General features: G+C 42.3%; 1 protein-coding gene across 1 annotated transcript in view; it reads left to right on the top strand.

Annotated features, from left to right (window-relative positions):
- bckdhb (branched chain keto acid dehydrogenase E1 subunit beta) overlaps positions 1 to 15,906 on the top strand; it is a 48,345-nt gene extending 32,439 nt beyond the window's left edge. Inside the window, exons 9-11 of the mRNA XM_070911643.1 lie at positions 5,519 to 5,605; positions 13,712 to 13,863; positions 15,443 to 15,906. Of these exons, the coding sequence (XP_070767744.1) occupies positions 5,519 to 5,605; positions 13,712 to 13,852 (228 nt within the window). The 3' untranslated portion in view covers positions 13,853 to 13,863; positions 15,443 to 15,906. The remainder of the gene's footprint in view (positions 1 to 5,518; positions 5,606 to 13,711; positions 13,864 to 15,442) is intronic.
- The last annotated feature ends 302 nt before the right edge of the window (positions 15,907 to 16,208 follow it).

Genomic DNA, 16,208 nt, shown 5'->3' on the forward strand with positions numbered 1-16,208 from the left:
GTCAGAAAATGTAAATCAATCAATCCTGAAAAAGCAATGTATGAAAAGTTGCGTGTATACTTACGCTATATACATGTGCATATGTGACTGTGTGTGTGTGTGTGTGTGTGTGTGTGTGTGTGTGTGTGTGTGCGCACATGCCTTTGTGGGGGCCCCCCCATCTGCTTCTTGTGAGTATATATGCCATGGGAGAGTGACAGCTCTGACCCCAGTCTCTGAGGCCGTGCCAGGTCATTGGCCGCCAGCCTCTAAGTGGTGAGGCTGCATAGTGGGGAGCGCTGTGACTGAGAGCATAGGCTTCATGAAAGCAGAGTTGGATAAATGGATGGAGGGATGGAGGAAAAGAGAAAAAATGGGTGACGGGATTGAGATGAACCACAGCATGGAGGAGTGATTGAGTCGGGAAGGAGTCTGATGGAGGAAGAGATGGAGCTAAGGCAGGAGGACGAGCTCCACGCTGCTCATTAGGTTTGGGTGTGTATGGGAATGGCAGTAAATATGACATTTCCCCTGCAGCCAGCGGAACGACTCCGGCATCTAATGACAGCCCTGCAGCACAATGAGTAGTAAAGCTGCAGCCACCAGAGCTGTCGCCCAGCCCAACTACCACCAGCCGCCACCAACCAGGAGCCCTCGTAGTGACTCTGAGCCAGGGCCGAGGCAGGGAGGAGGATGCATCAAGCCAGAAACTTGACAGAAGTGAGATGCTGGCTTGATAAATACAGAACCGTAATCAACCTCAAACATTCCACCAACTAGGAAAAGGGTACACTCTAATGTTAGTGCGAATGCTAGCCAACTTTTAAGTATGGCCCCATTTTCTTACTAGATTGAATCTCTAACCTGAGTAACATTCAGGCTTTTTCAAGTGTTTTCTCTTTTTTTAACATAAAGTCAAATGCTGCATGAAGCAATTACAAGTTTGTCTACTATCGTTGGCAAGTGTCCACCCTCCACTGGTGTCATTGAAGTGATGCCACAGCGTCCTAGCTGGCACTTAAATCGAGCACGACTCCGGGTGTGTATCCCTGTTCTGTGGTGTAATTATTGTCTGGGAAAATTTTCGTAGTGAATGATAAGCTGACTGATTTATAGCCCGACTTCTTTGGAGATTGTTGGCTTTTCTCAGAAGCTAGACAGTGTTAGGGGGAAAAAATGATGCTTGACTTAGTCCAAGAATATTGTGCAATACAGCAAATGAATCATGAATCAAAAAGTAAAAAAGTGAAGAAAGGAATGTAAATAGAATTCAAATACATTGTAACAACACAAATCACTTTGCTGTTCCATGGAATTGCAACTCCACCACTCATTTTGCTCTCTTTACTAATTTCATCAGTTTCCCAATTTCCGGTATTTTCATGCTTATCCATTTGTCATCACTCATTACTCTACAGCTGTTATTTACAGTAACAATTCCCACCCAAAAAAGAGCTCTGCCTCACTAGCAGGACAGAATCCATTTCAAACTGAACCCACATTCAGGACCTGTTCAACCTCACACTCAGTTTCAGCCTCTGTCCTTAACTCATCAACTCGTCACTAGAGTTTCTTTTTAGATCGTTTACCCTTTTCCACTGTCACTGTCTACCTTAATATTGGAGCATAGTCTGCAGTTTGCCCTTCTCGCTGCTCTTACTTTGGTATGGGGATGCTGTTTGATGCATAGGACACGAGTCAGTAATAAACTCATCAGGCATGAGTCCATGGTGGGAAACCATAACAAAGAGATCTCCCCGCCAGCACGTCTTTCTGAGGCTGTCTTGAAAGATTCATGACCTTTTTAACTGGCCTCACTCAAGGCATATCATTTCTCCCCTTGGATGAATCTAACTGATCATCTTCTTACAGTGTCCGATGTACTTCCTGTGGCTCCACCGCTGTTTTAAAAGTAACGGCTTTGCCCCTGTTCAGAGTCCCAATTTTACCGACATGAACGGTGGCTGTCATGGGCAAATAAGATGGCTGGATGACTTTTGGAAAAAAAGGTCAAACCGCGTGATGAGAGTGAATGGTTCTGTCTCCTGAAAACCCATCCAGCAACCGGAAGCAACTGGGTTAAAGGCTACAACCACAATTACTATGTAGCAGTTACAGTGCTGTCACAGTCTCCTGTCAGAGATGTAAAAACGACTCAGCGCGAGTGTGTCTGTTTTTTTTGTCTCTTGAAACTGCGTATAATTGAACCTCAGGCAGTGAGGTGAATTGAATGAGTTGGACAGTTGAGGTGTAAGGTCGGCCTTGAGTAGACTGCAATCTGACAACAGAGGCCATTACACTTGCCCTTTTGTATAGATTGCGGATACAGTGAATACATTGAGGTGGAGAGGTTCATAGAGGGAAATGTAAAACAGCTTGTGCTTTTTTCTCTCGCATGAATGGCATGAATTTTTAGTCACGCTAGCTGCGCAGCTCAAAAGATGGCAAAGTGCTGTCTACTAGAAGACGCTGCGCCTAAGTACAGCCTCACAGAGCTCGTAGTGTGAGCTAGTGAGCTCTAGACTCTTATTTAGGCTTCTGGGTTGATGTGTAGCTATGCTCTAGACCATGCCGTAGCTGACCTGTGCCTCCTCAAAAATGTAACTAAAAAGAACTGTGATTGGTCATCATGGGCAAATTTTTTTCTTCCAAGTTTCCAATGTGCATAGAGATTGTTGAAAATGAAGATTACATTGAAACAAGTTGAAAAAGACACCTCTAGCAAATCCATCCTCACTGCAAACCTTCTAGTCATCACAATCACCACTCTGTATCACAATGAACAAAACAACTTTAAATACGACTGTCTTACATTCAGTAATGAAATAAGGCAAATAAGACCTTCCCACCAAGGCATGTATCACTAAGTCAATGAAAGAATGTAAACACTTACTGTGGGAAATATATTTAAAGCACAACACGGCCTAATCATGTACGCTGCAGATGCCTTATGTTGTGGTGGAGCTATCAACAGGAGAAATGCGATTATAAACTATTGTATTCAACTATAAATCAAAACTCATGCCATAGTATACCCCACTAAGTTCATAGTGCAATACGTAATATGTTAACAGCAGCAGTCCAGTGAGAAAATGCTGCTAATTTAATTTAATGGTGTGTATTTTTTTCCTTTTTCCTCTGTGAATGCAGTGACTTCAGCTCATCATATGAACTGCATTACCTACTGTACCAGTGCACCCGGTGCCACTTTGCTGCCCCAGACATTACCGCATTTTGCCTTTTTTTGAACATATTGTCACATTATGAGCTGGCATGCAAGCACTACTTCTAGAATAGCCCACTGAACTAGTTTATGCCAGCTAGTGGAGGCTTTGCCAGCGAGTGTCACTTGTGTTTACGCAGCAGAGTTGTGGGACAAGTCCACTAACTGGGTCATGAGTTTTCCCCCGGCCCCAGAGTCTAAAATTCTATCCCACGATATTGTAAAAACAGTGGCAGGCTCCTTTTGTGTCAAAAGCATCTGAAGAATGCACTCCTGATGCAGTGAGTACTATGAATGGATATCAGGGTGATGCTGGTGTCACTGTGTAAGTTATGTTTACGCTGTCTTTGTGTGTGTGTGTGTGTGTGTGTGTGTGTGTGTGTGTGTGTGTGTGTGTGTGTGTGTGTGTGTGTAAGATGAGGAATGGGTTCAGCATCAGGGCGGGGTAGAAGATTGGGCAGCACCGCACCTGTATGAGTCATTGTGCTAAGGCGAACCTAACAGCAACATGTCACATCAAGACATCGCCCTACTCTCAACTCCTCGCTTGATTCCTCCTCACTGTGCAGATTGCCAGCTGTTGTTATTGTCTTCCAGTGTTATTAACTTCCACATTCCTGAAGATAGTGTCATATAATCAGTGATTTTTGCACACTGAACTCATTCACCTCAACTGGTTAAAGATGGCTAGATATGTAGCCTCGGTAAACTTACATGAGCGTGAGCTGAGTTTAGCCTTTCTACGCTAATGTTGAATTTTAAAATCTTTGCATTCCGGCTTCTTTACAGCTCAGCACACAATACAAGGTCTTCCAGTGTGCCCCACCAGGAAGAGGCATGTTGGCATCGCATCAAGTGTTGGTGTCCTAGAGTTGCACAGTGCTGACTCATTTAGCCCCCGATACTAGTGTGTGATAGTGGTGCAGTTTGCCACAGTCATTTAGTGCTTCACAGCCAAACCCAGGACCTCAGCAATGTAAACATTCGCCTGTTTAGCATCAGCATGAAGCCCCAGAATGCCTCTGTGTTTGATACTATGTGGTCCTGTTGGAGGGAAAGAATGTCAGGCCTAATTTACAGTGCCTTATGGACATGCAATGCTTATTTTCAGCATTTAGTATTTAGTTATGGTGGCTGTTTGGTTTGTGGTTTTGAGGGAGAGGTATCTGATATTTACCCCCAATTTGTGTAGTGATATTTCAGTGGAAACACATATTCCTTAACATGGACCAGGGATTCCACTCTCACTTATTAGTCTCGACACAAGTCCTATTAGAAGAAAATCTCTAAATAATGAAGCCAATAATATGCACATCCCTGTAATGATTCTGAGTCGAGTTTCAGAGGTGTTGACCCAATTTATTGCTGGAAAAAAACAGAAACACACCAACTGGGTAGAGGAGAGGAACGCTTTGCTGAAGTTGCAGAGAACAGACATAGCTTTGGTCTGGACCAGTGGCTGAGTGGATGAGATTATAGTATAGTATTGGTTTTATGCTGCGGTAGATAACGGGTGGAGCAGAGGCATCCTTCTGCAGTAATGTCAGGTTACAGAAAACCCAAATGCAAATGCCTGGGAGTCCGAGACCTCTAATGTCCATGATTGTCCCGTTGGCCCTGTGTACCAGCCTAAATCAGCCCTCCAGCTCTTACTGTTGTGTCATATCCATTTTATACATGCACACGCAAACACAAGCAGCGACACAGCCAGACACACATGCACCCAGAGGGTAGTAAGCAGATATAGCATACCACAGCAGGAGGTATGTGAACCACTCCAACTTGGTAACACCCGTCTCCCGGCCGACATACAGCCTCAACATGGCACCTCCAGTAGTGAAGCGCTCACCTCCGCATTGTCTGAGCACACATGTGAGAGCAAGCAGTGACGGCTTTCTTGGAGCGCGCAGTGAAAGCTTTTTGCATGTTGATAAAATCTCTTATTCCTTTCCTAGTTGCCTACCTGTAATTATGGCACTGCCTGAGTTAAACTTGAAATGCCTTCGAAATGTTCACACATTACATGAGTACATTAAGCCTTTGCTGCACATACAGGAATATAATGAGATGATCAAGTGTAAATAAATGAACATTTTGGATGTGTTGTCACCACCAACATTCAAAAAAGGTTTACTGTATTTGAGCGATGTTTGGTTTCACAGAGGATCTTCGATGTCCATGAATTGGCCGACTTGCCCTGTTTTAATGTTGCAGATAATGCCAAACGAATCATTCCGAGGCACTGCTGGTTTGAAACCATGGAGGAGGAGCACGCCGAACCTTCTCTAATCATCCGCATGTGTCTTTGTTTTTCAGTCGGTGGTGAAAACTGGACGTTTGCTCATCAGTCATGAGGCACCAATAACCGGAGGCTTTGCTGCTGAAATCAGCTCTACAGTACAGGTGAGTGTGTGGCGTCTGTGTATGAGAACATACTGTATTTGATGAGGTTTCATTGGGATCTGTAGCTCTCCAGGGGTAGGAGGTGGTCTTCAAAGGTATTGGTCTTTATAGGTTGCAATGGTTTTGTCGATAAAAGTCCAACTTCGTAACAAAGCTAAAACAGGCTTTCACTGAATGCCCCAGAGCAGTGGCTTTAAAACTGTGAGGCCCTCCTCCCCAGGGGGAGAGGAGAGGAGAGGGGAGGCACGGAGGGAGCGATATGAGGCAAAGATACTGCGAGAGGTTAAAGGGACAGGTGCATGTCTGTGTTCTAAACACGAGAATCAGAATCAGAAATACTTCATTGATCCCCGGGGGGGAAATTACACAGAAGTTAGTAACTCGCCAACACCGTCAACAGTTGCATCAGCGACAGTGACACACAACTCATGGAGGTGATTAAGATCCTTTAAAACATAACTCAGTCAAATCTGATCACACAGACATGATCACATTTTTTTAGACTGAGCGTGACGTACACTTCCTGAGTACACTAAATTGAATTTCTAGTTCATTGAATTTTCATTGCGCCAATAGGACATGAACATGTGTAGTACCACTGACATGCAAACTAATGGAGGGAGGTAAAACCAATAGTTCAAAGGGTTAATGAATACTAGAGGAGTCAATAGATTCTATAGAGGAGCAGCTTCATTCTCAACAGTTGTCTTTTGCAAGTATGTTACTCATTTGAGATTGTTGATACAGTGACTCTAACTCCCCATATAAGGTTTACAAAATATTGCTTGTTGCTAGCAATACAAGAGGCCTGGACTCTGTAACCAAGACTTGCCAGCTGATGACAAATTCTGAGCTAAGTGTGATGCACGACTAAATGAAAAGTCTTCCCCTTCCCAGCATCCGAATGATAATCTATTTTTGCGTGGTGAGATAATTATCTTCAGTATGTAGTGTGTTTTTCTCCCTGTGAGGCTCTTAGCAGTGAGTACCACTCTGTTCTCAATGAGCAATTTGTGTTACAACAAAGACAGCCCCTTTTTATACCGCCTGCTCAAAAGTCATCGTACTGATTGTATGCACAACACTGTATGTGTTACCCAGAGAGGTTCCCTTGTTAATGTGCATAAACACACATCGATTCTCATCGATGTTGCTCTCTCCCCCCCGTCAGTGAGGGCTTAAATGGCCGGTGAGTCATCCCCCTTATTTCCATGTTTCCATGTTTTCACATTGTGTACGGGTGATGTAAGTTGTTGGTGTGTTCACTGATTGCATTGATCTGCAGTTTTCAAACGGCCTCAGGCGATTTGGATGTATTCGCTGGAAAGAAAACCTTGGACTGGCTGATAGTTAGATACAGCTTGACCTACAGGCCTCTGTCACACACATATATATATTATATATATATATATATATATATATATATATATATATATATATATATATACACACACACATTCAAAGAGAAAGTGATATGCTTGTTTTTGCCGATTAATCGGCGGAACTTGGCTCCGATAGTGGCCGATGGCTGCGTGGCTTCCACCAGTCACGCGGGGACGTGCATCACCGTTTTTCTGGAGAGAATGCAAACAAGCTCTGTTTCCTCCATTATTATAATATCAGCCTTCTCAACTGGAATTGCTGACTCTGAGGGAAAATAATAGCTCAAAAAATAAAAATTGCTCCCACCTCGATTTTTTTACGGTTAGTTTGATGTTCAGTGATCCAGATTCATTTATTTATTTATTTATTTGACTTAAATATTAAATTCAACAGTTATGCAGTTTCTAATGAATTCATTTCCGACAGTGTCAATTTCTTTTTTCGCCTGTGTTTGTGATATCAGCAATCGGGTATCAGCTTTTTCCTGCTCCAAACTATCAGTATTATCGGCCTTTGAAAATCCACTATAAAATACAAAAATACAAATGTTTGGTATATAACAAGCACGTGGATGGACAGAAGAGAAGTGGATAATGCTGCTTCAGTGGTTTGAGAGGATTTTGTGGCTGTTTTGATTGTTTTTCCTTCACCATGAAACTGGGTCACCATTGGAATCTATCGTAACCACTGAATCCAAGCTGACTACAGCCACCAATGTCTGCAAAGGACCAAGCTAAATCAAGCATTTCAAAGAACATCTACAGGGGGTGAGTGGTTGATATAGATTTTGGGTGTAGCATTGTTTTAACTCTTTCCAGATACAAGAGTGAGTTCACAACCACAGTGACTCACCATAAAATAACTGGGATGTGGTGCAGGCTGCACATTTTTGGGTAAAAAATGAGATCATGAGTTTCTCACAATTCTTAAGGAAGCAATTTTTAAATTAAAACATTTATTGAATTTTCTCTTGATACCGTTGGAAGTACAACAAACAATATGATCATGACCAGTGTTTTTCTATTGTTTTGTCTACCACCATTTTAATGCGGTACTAATATAATAACCAGTTAAATACAACACCAGCACAAACTGCAGCCTCAAGATTTACTATAGAGAAAAATGCCCATCACAATTACCCAAATTTCAAGGTGACGTTTTCAAATTGCTTGTTCTGCCTGATCAACAGTCCTAAACCTAAAGATGTTCAGCTTTAGGTCACATAAAACAAGGAAAAGCAGCAAATCCCAATAAAATTGGCTTATATTTAAGATGTACAGGAACAAACAAAACTAAACAAAAAAAGGTTGCAGGCATTTTAATGAGACATGTGAGCCTGCTAACCCAGCCTTCTCATTTGTAAATGCAGCTTGAGTTTAAATCTTGGTTTCACTCAGCTTACGTTGCTAACTCAAAAAAACTAACAAACAAAATGGCAGTTTTAATTTGACTGTGCAGTCCTGCTCAGCTTTGATAATGGGATGGGACGCTAATAGAAATACAGCTTTAATACAGCTTTTAGCAGGGAGATTCTGTGTCACATGTCCTCATTAACTACAATAACAGTTCTGGGTTTCAGGATATTGGAGTCGGACTACAGATCAACAGCAGTGTGGATGTTAAAGTAAACTTGTACCACACTACCTTGTTTATTAGTGTGACCTTATACCCCTCCAAGGCTCAAAATCAGGGGACAAAGAGATAAACTGGCTGTCAGTATAGCCTGTATAGTCCAGGCGCTGGGAGGGCTTTAAGCTATTATTTCTGGAGAGAGTGGCTTCAACTACTACCTATCCACCACAGGCCCTTCCATAAAGATCCATTTATGGATTGATTTTCTCTTTTGTATAAAGAGCAGAGGGGAGTTTGGTCGGGCTTGGCAAGTTTCCTTTGTCATGCTTTGGCTTCAGTCCTCGTGATTTAATAATGTGTCATTGGTTGGCCCCCTTTCCTGAGTGTTTGGCTGATGACTGGATAGGACAGAATAGGGCAGAATGAGATGTGGCGAAAGACGATGCATTCATGGACCTCAGGGATGCACAGAGAGAAATGGTGAATTGCTCCCCTCCCCTTAATTCTCCAAACCACGACAGACTTAACTATAGCTGATTCAGATTTCGAAAAGTACACACTTTTGCTGATCATTTGGTTTAGAAAAAAGATTTTTTCCATTGGTTGTCAATGAGATAATGACATGTTGTTTAATTGTAACCATTTTGTATTCCAAGTATTGTATTTGCTGCGTAGAATAATTAGAAAAGGTGCAGTATTAAAGATGGTTGTTTTGTTGTTAAAGTTGTCTTAACTACAGTTTATTCTCCACACAACCATATATCACACTGCATTGAACGGCATTGCCACACAGGAAGCCTCAGAGTTATCTGTGGGGCCTTTTGGATTGCCTGGTTCTAGTTCCACTGATAGTATTTGTGTGTAATTTAAACCAACTTACAACATCCAACCCTGCACATCCCACTGAGTTGTGGTACTGTTCAAAGACTGCTGACTCCACTCTGGCTCAGTTGGTTATAGCTAAAGATGAAGGCTTGCACGTTTTTTGCCATAAATGCCTTCTGAATCAGGATCAGACTACTAGTTGCCTGTCGGGCCTGCTCTGCTTCTCATTCAGACAAGCCTAAAGCCTGGGGCATCGTGCACCACTGTAAAAGTCATGGCAGTCCCTCCCCATGTCTTTCTCCATCAGGGGATGCACTAAACTGCCTTCAAAAGAGAGTGTTTATACAAGTGTGCTTCTTTAAAAGACTTGAGAATTGGATACAGGTACCACCATGTTGGGTAAGGGGCTTGTGGAGGTTATATAATGGCGGTCTGCTGCTGCTCGTTCCCGTCAGTTGCTCAATAGCCTAAAGCCTGATTCACTCATTAGCCATTTCTTACCTTCATATAACTGCTGCGTGTAGCGCAGAGTCATTTCTCAACCTAAAATCAAGTCGGTGGCATTTTACCTGCTGAGATCAGTTCACTCATGCCAAGTCTTTTGACATTCTGAATGTCTTAAGTAAAGAAATGCAAGTCTTTTATCTGGACGTGATGTTCTGCAGAAATAACCTTGAGGACTGAAAATGTAACCGCACCAGCAGCCCAATGAGGGCTCATCACACACCAGAAAAGTCGTTTTTAGGACAGTGAAGACTCAGCTGGTCAGGGGTAGCTCTACACAGTGAGCCTGAGCTGTACATTGTCAGACTTGGCTCAGCTAACGTCAAAGATGAGCCATCTAGGCTGCGCTTTGTCATGAGCTGAATGCAAACATTAAACTGACACTTTGCAGATTCAAATGCATGCACTTGGCACAGTAACACTCACAATACGGGCCATAAGTGATGAGTGCTGTTTGATCACAACATCATTTAGAGAGCATGTTGAAGAATTAAAACTAGTTTCAGCTGGTTCTCAGTTGAAATTAAGCTGCTTTGGAAGCCTGGCATTGTATTAACTGAGCAAGTGATGTTGGCACTTTCCCGCCCCTGTCTGACTGCAACCCCCAATCTTTGGGTGTTTCTGACAAACTCTGATTTTTGTGTGACAGAAAACACAATATCATCACTGTGACTATAAAGCCCCCGCCGTGAAGTATTTAAAAAATCCTGTGCCACAACAAGATACAAGCTTTGTGGCACTGCAATGGTGACATATTTTTATTCTGACATTTAAGTATGTTACATATAATGATGCACTTCCCAAAAGATAAACACCGATTTGAATGAAATCTGAGTTGTGTGGCCTTTCTCTGTCCAGCTGTGGTGGCAGGCAGTCAGAGTACTGTACTTTTCTCCCACTTTCAGTAAATGTATTTAGAGGAGATTACAGATGTGATCCAGACAAAAGAGCAAACTCCCTGGTACTGTCTGACTGGTTGTCTGTAGTTGGGCAGAGAATAGATCCTGAGGTTTTAATCTCACTGGACACGGATAATCACATCGTCACTTTCATCAATCCATTGGAATGAAAAGAAAGCACCCTGTGGTGTTATTTTGGGTCATTGGTAGGAACTTTTTGTCCTATTCACTCAACTGCAGAACTGTTCAACATTTCATAAGGATGAAAGGAAGGATAAGAAAAGGATAAGGATGATATCCATCATCCAGCTTTGCTCCAGTCTATTCAAGTACACTCATGTTCAACTTTGACCAAGTTTGTATGTTTCCAGTGAATAAGACTGAACTCTGCCCAAGAAAACACCATTAACTGTGTATGCTAGGCGCCAGTTATGGCATGCATTCATGATGCTTAAATGATCTTTTAAACAAGACTGAACTGTTTTAGTGAGCTCATGGGTATAGTATCAGTCTTTTAATTACTATCCACTTCTGGAGATCATGACCCAAAGAAACCTATGATGTAGTCATGATGTAGCCTGCTGGAGGCTATGTGAGCAGAAACCCAGAACATGCCTGCAGTCTGCAGCATGCTGTAGCACCATGCATTTTCAAAGAATGAGCTTTTCACAATCCAGAACCACTGACTTTTTTTTTTTCTCTACTCACACACTTTTTTAATACACAACTGACTTTGAATGCACTTCATAGACCCCAAGGGCATGGACATTTGTCAGCACATGAAAGCAATGTGCTCAAGCAAACGTTAAGGAAAGAAAATTGGGAAAATACTAGGATTAGGCTTTCACGTCACCAGTAGTACAGTATCTGTTGTCAGGATCTGTCGCAGCCTGTTGGAGAGAACCAGTCCCTAGTTGTCCTGAAGTCCACAAGGAAGGAGGAAACGGCGCAGTGAAGAGGAAAGAGGGTTTGTTGTATTGGTTATCTCCTTTCAGTGTACATTCATTAAAGCTAATCACAGTTAATTAGCCGGGTGGAGCAGACTGCAAGTTCTAGGGTGCAGGAGTCCAGCTGCCAGGCAGATAGCAGTGCCAGCAGCATAGAGTCCTGCACAGCAGATCCGGTGGAGCTCCCCCTGGTGCGTTTAATTCTTACTGGCACCAAAATGAGAGACCTCATGACTATTGGGCTGGCATTTTGTGTGAAAGAATCGAATTGAAGATGTTACTGATGACTTGACTGATTTTAACACAATAATGGCTGGTTACTTCATACGTCACAAAGTGTCAGACAAAATAGCCTCCACAGCCATCCCACATTGCCGCATATTCCCCTAAAATCCCCAGAAATATATGCTTGATATTGTAGCCATGCTAAAGACATGACTCTAGGGATGGCATTGTCGGACTTTGGTCCAGACTGAAATATCTCAAAAGCTATTGGATGGATTCCCATCAAATTTGGTGCACACGTTCATGTTCTTCTTGAGATTAATCTTTACAACTTTAGTGAGCTCTTCACCTTTCATCTAGCACCTTCACCAGGTCAAAATTTGTATTTGTCTTTTGATGTATGAGGAAAGCTAAGGATGTTCTCATCAGCTGTACTTTGTGTTTATTGCTAATCAGCGAATGTTAGCATGCTAACAAACAAAACTATGACGGCAAACATGGTAAATGTTTATACCTGCTAAACATCAGCTTTTTAATTGTGAACATGTTAGTGTGCTGAGGTTGGCATTTAGCTCAAAGCACTGTACAACTGTGCCTCAGTACAGCCTCATAGAGCTGCTAGCGTGGCTGTGGAACAATTCTGTGGCGTGCAGCCTTGTTCCCTTCTTGGTTAATTGCTTCTTGCATCCAAACTTGATCATTCTGGATTTGTCTTCCTACTTGGCAAGCCTTTGAATTCAGTGATACAACCCAAGACCTGTCGTCCAGGCGGGAAAGCTCTCACTGTAACAAGTCAACTCCACTGGCACACAGAGCTGCAAACGTCTGCTGCAGTCTCTCTTTCTCTTGTTGTGTTGTATTTTTACAGGCTGTGAAAAAAAAAAAGTACCAAAGCACAAAAGGCTCCTCATCAAGTTGGACATTCCCTTTGACTATGCCAGATGTTTTTATAAGAAATGAAAAACATAGTGTGAAACATACAAGTTCAGCCCTGCCAAACGCCAAACTGCTTCATGGCAGCCAATTGGTGGGCTCGTAATGTGGGATTACATGGACGGTGATGCTGTCCGTTCTGTGTGTCTGTCAGAGACAGTCTGTGCAAGCACAAACAGGCAATACACAAAGAGGGTGCTGTGCAATTTCTTCTAAGTTAACTAGTATGCTTTTATTTTGAGTTGTTTGCAGGTCAATTTAATGGGAAAGAGGGTACTTCAGGTCTGTTTCTGCAAATGTGTGTTCATGCGTCCAAGTGTGTTCATTTAACTCATCGGGGGGTTTGTCCCATTTGGAGTGTTTTGGCCAACTTCATTCTGCTTTGTCTCCATGGGAAGAGGTCAAAAGCCAATATAGAGACACGAGTCATGGCTTGTTTTGCACTCCAGCCAAATTGCCTGAGCACTTGTCTGCTCTGAGGAGCCTGAATGAACCGTTTTGGCTTGTAGCATACAAGTCAGATATGGCAATAAAAATGAAATTAAGTTGTCAGGTTGGTCCAAAGTTACAATTTTGTACTTTTTTTTTTGTTTCCAATCAATCTCATATATCCCCTCTTGATAGTGTTGGAAACTGGGGATAAACTGGGTAAGCCTATTTCTTTCTGTCAACATGTTCATGTGTGTCAAACACAGGATCAGAGCTGTTGCAGTCTGAACATGATAGCTTGGCTTGCCCGCCTGAATGAATTATGTTTTAGCGCTGACAGCATTCAACCAATAGTTTGTCCTCATCTGGGTTCTTTTTTTTCCTTGCAGGAGGAGTGCTTCCTTAACCTGGAGGCTCCCATCAGTAGGGTCTGCGGTTACGACACCCCCTTCCCTCACATCTTTGAACCCTTCTACATCCCAGACAAGTGGAAGTGCTTTGAGGCAATCAGGAGGATGATCAACTACTGAACTCCTGTCAGGTAGGAAAGATCCGACAGCTTCCTTTGAAGGAAATTGATCAAGGGACGCTATGTCATCAAACACTTACTGTATATTAAGGCCTGTCAACAATTTCCCTATAATCTGCATTATTTATTCCAGTAATGTAGTTCAACTAACTGTGACCTGCCATCAGTAACAACAACTGACATTAGACAGAAAATTGAATTGCATTTTTTTTCCTCACACTTCTTTATACTTATCGGTTTAATATAATCCTCCACTAGACATCCAGACATCCCAGGATAATGCACATTCCAGCGCCCTCCTCAGACATAGTGTCACTTACATCTGAAATGCAGCTCTAGTAACACAGTGGGATTGTATTTTATTTCCCAGCTCACATTGGATTTTATCAGTGGAAAGATGCAACTGCTGAGTAGAAGAAAATGCACATTTGCGCTTGGCCAAGCTAAAGAAGAACAGGCGAAAAACTGTGTGGGTGCTTTAAAACTTATCCATTCTACAAATTTGACTCGTGGTTTGGGGGGGGGGGGGGGTGCTATAGCTACCTTGGGCAGTTTACTCACATTGACTTTCTGTTCATCCACCTTCAGTGAATAATGTAATGGTGATTTAACCCTTTGAAAACAGACGTCCTGTGGGCGGCCACAAACGGGCCGCAGGACGTCATTGTTTGCATAATCCTGTTTAAATTGATCTAAAAATAAAACCATAACAGCTAGAGCATTCATTCTTTTCTGTTACGCGTGATGTGAAACGCCATGACAACAACATGCAGTTTTAATTTAATTTAATTTAGTTTCCATCATTTTATCAGTCATGGTTTATTGACTTACATAACCTTCTAGTTTAGGTTGTACAGATTTTAGGGATATAAAGTATGTAAAGATATTTCAAGAAATGACATAACGGTAAGCAAGACTGTTGCAGAGTTCAAAGGGTAAAGTTTCTGTGAGTCATGCAACATTTTGTCCAGAATCCAACACCAAGGGCTTAAGTGCAGACCAAATGATTAATCAGTTAATGAAGAAAATAATGAGCAGATTAATCGACAGTGGAAATTACTGGTTGCAACCCAAAGTCTGTCTCAGTGACAGAAATTTTGACATCGCTCAGCCCTACAAGGCCTTCACTGTGCCCCGGGATGTTACTCTGCATACTGTATGCGGACATGCTAAAGCCTCCCAATGTGAAGCTTGAGTGTTTAGAGGATTCTGAAGCATCTGTTTTGGCTGCATTCACACCTGTATTTAGAGCTGCCGACTTGTAATCAGACCACCCAGGACTGATTTTAGTGCCAAGTGTTAACAGGGCCTCCATGTCATGGATATGCCCCATTTACTTGTGTAGCCTCATACTGCTATGTCATCCTGTAGGCATGTTATTGTCTTTCATTGGTTGCAGAAGTGTTGAATAATCCTTTGAGATGGGACAGTCAGTCTGCCAGACTCTTTCGTAATCCCTTTTTAATTGTCAGTGTCATCTTGAGTTACTGCTCACCACCTCCATCCAGCTCTACTTTTCCTCCTCATCTGCCATCCCAGACGAATCGCCAAGATATTCCCTTTAACTTATTGAACCTCTCTCCTCTTCCAGAGCCAACTTCTGGTAGCCCTGAACTCCACGCTCTCTCCTTTTTTCTTCGTTCATCCAATCAGTGGAGAGCAGCCGGGAAAAGACACTTTGTTGACCATCCAATCAGGAACCAGCATCCAGATGGGCTCCATGTCCCTGTGTGTCCTCCAGCTAAGAGACTGTTACAGTACCTCTGGATCAGGGAACCTCATTCTGTTGCAAGGGGAAAATGACTTCATACACACTATATGGTGAAACTCACAACTACATAATGCACATAATTTCATTTCCTCTTAAATAAGAGTTGGATACTGTGGGGATTATTTGGTTGGATTTGTGACTGTCTGCCTCTCTGTGCTGTTACTTTTGATTGAATGTGTTCACCTCTGCCATAATCTTTATTTAGTTTGACATGAACTGGCCCTTATTGTACTAATATAATGGATATGTGGTTTTTAAGGAAAATAAAGTAATTGGTTTGGTGATTTGCGTTTCTTGAATTTGTTGGGATTTATGTCATTTTGGGAGCAAAAAGCAAAAGTTCCCTGTCCTAAGGGGTTGCCACCAAGAGAAATGTATACCAGACTGGCAAAGTCTGAAAATTTGATCTATCTTCTGATGCAGTCTGGGAATTTTACAACCCCAGGACATATTTTTAAAACTTGTTGAACACATTTATTGCATTAGACTTAGATTCTTAAAGAAGTCAGTTTCAGTTACAGTAGCACTTTGATTTGAAGATGTAAAATAGTAAAACTGCTGAAAATAATTTATCATCATCAAGTTT

This window comes from Enoplosus armatus, chromosome 9 (assembly GCF_043641665.1).
Source record: "Enoplosus armatus isolate fEnoArm2 chromosome 9, fEnoArm2.hap1, whole genome shotgun sequence".
NCBI classification, from domain to species: Eukaryota; Metazoa; Chordata; class Actinopteri; order Centrarchiformes; family Enoplosidae; genus Enoplosus; species Enoplosus armatus.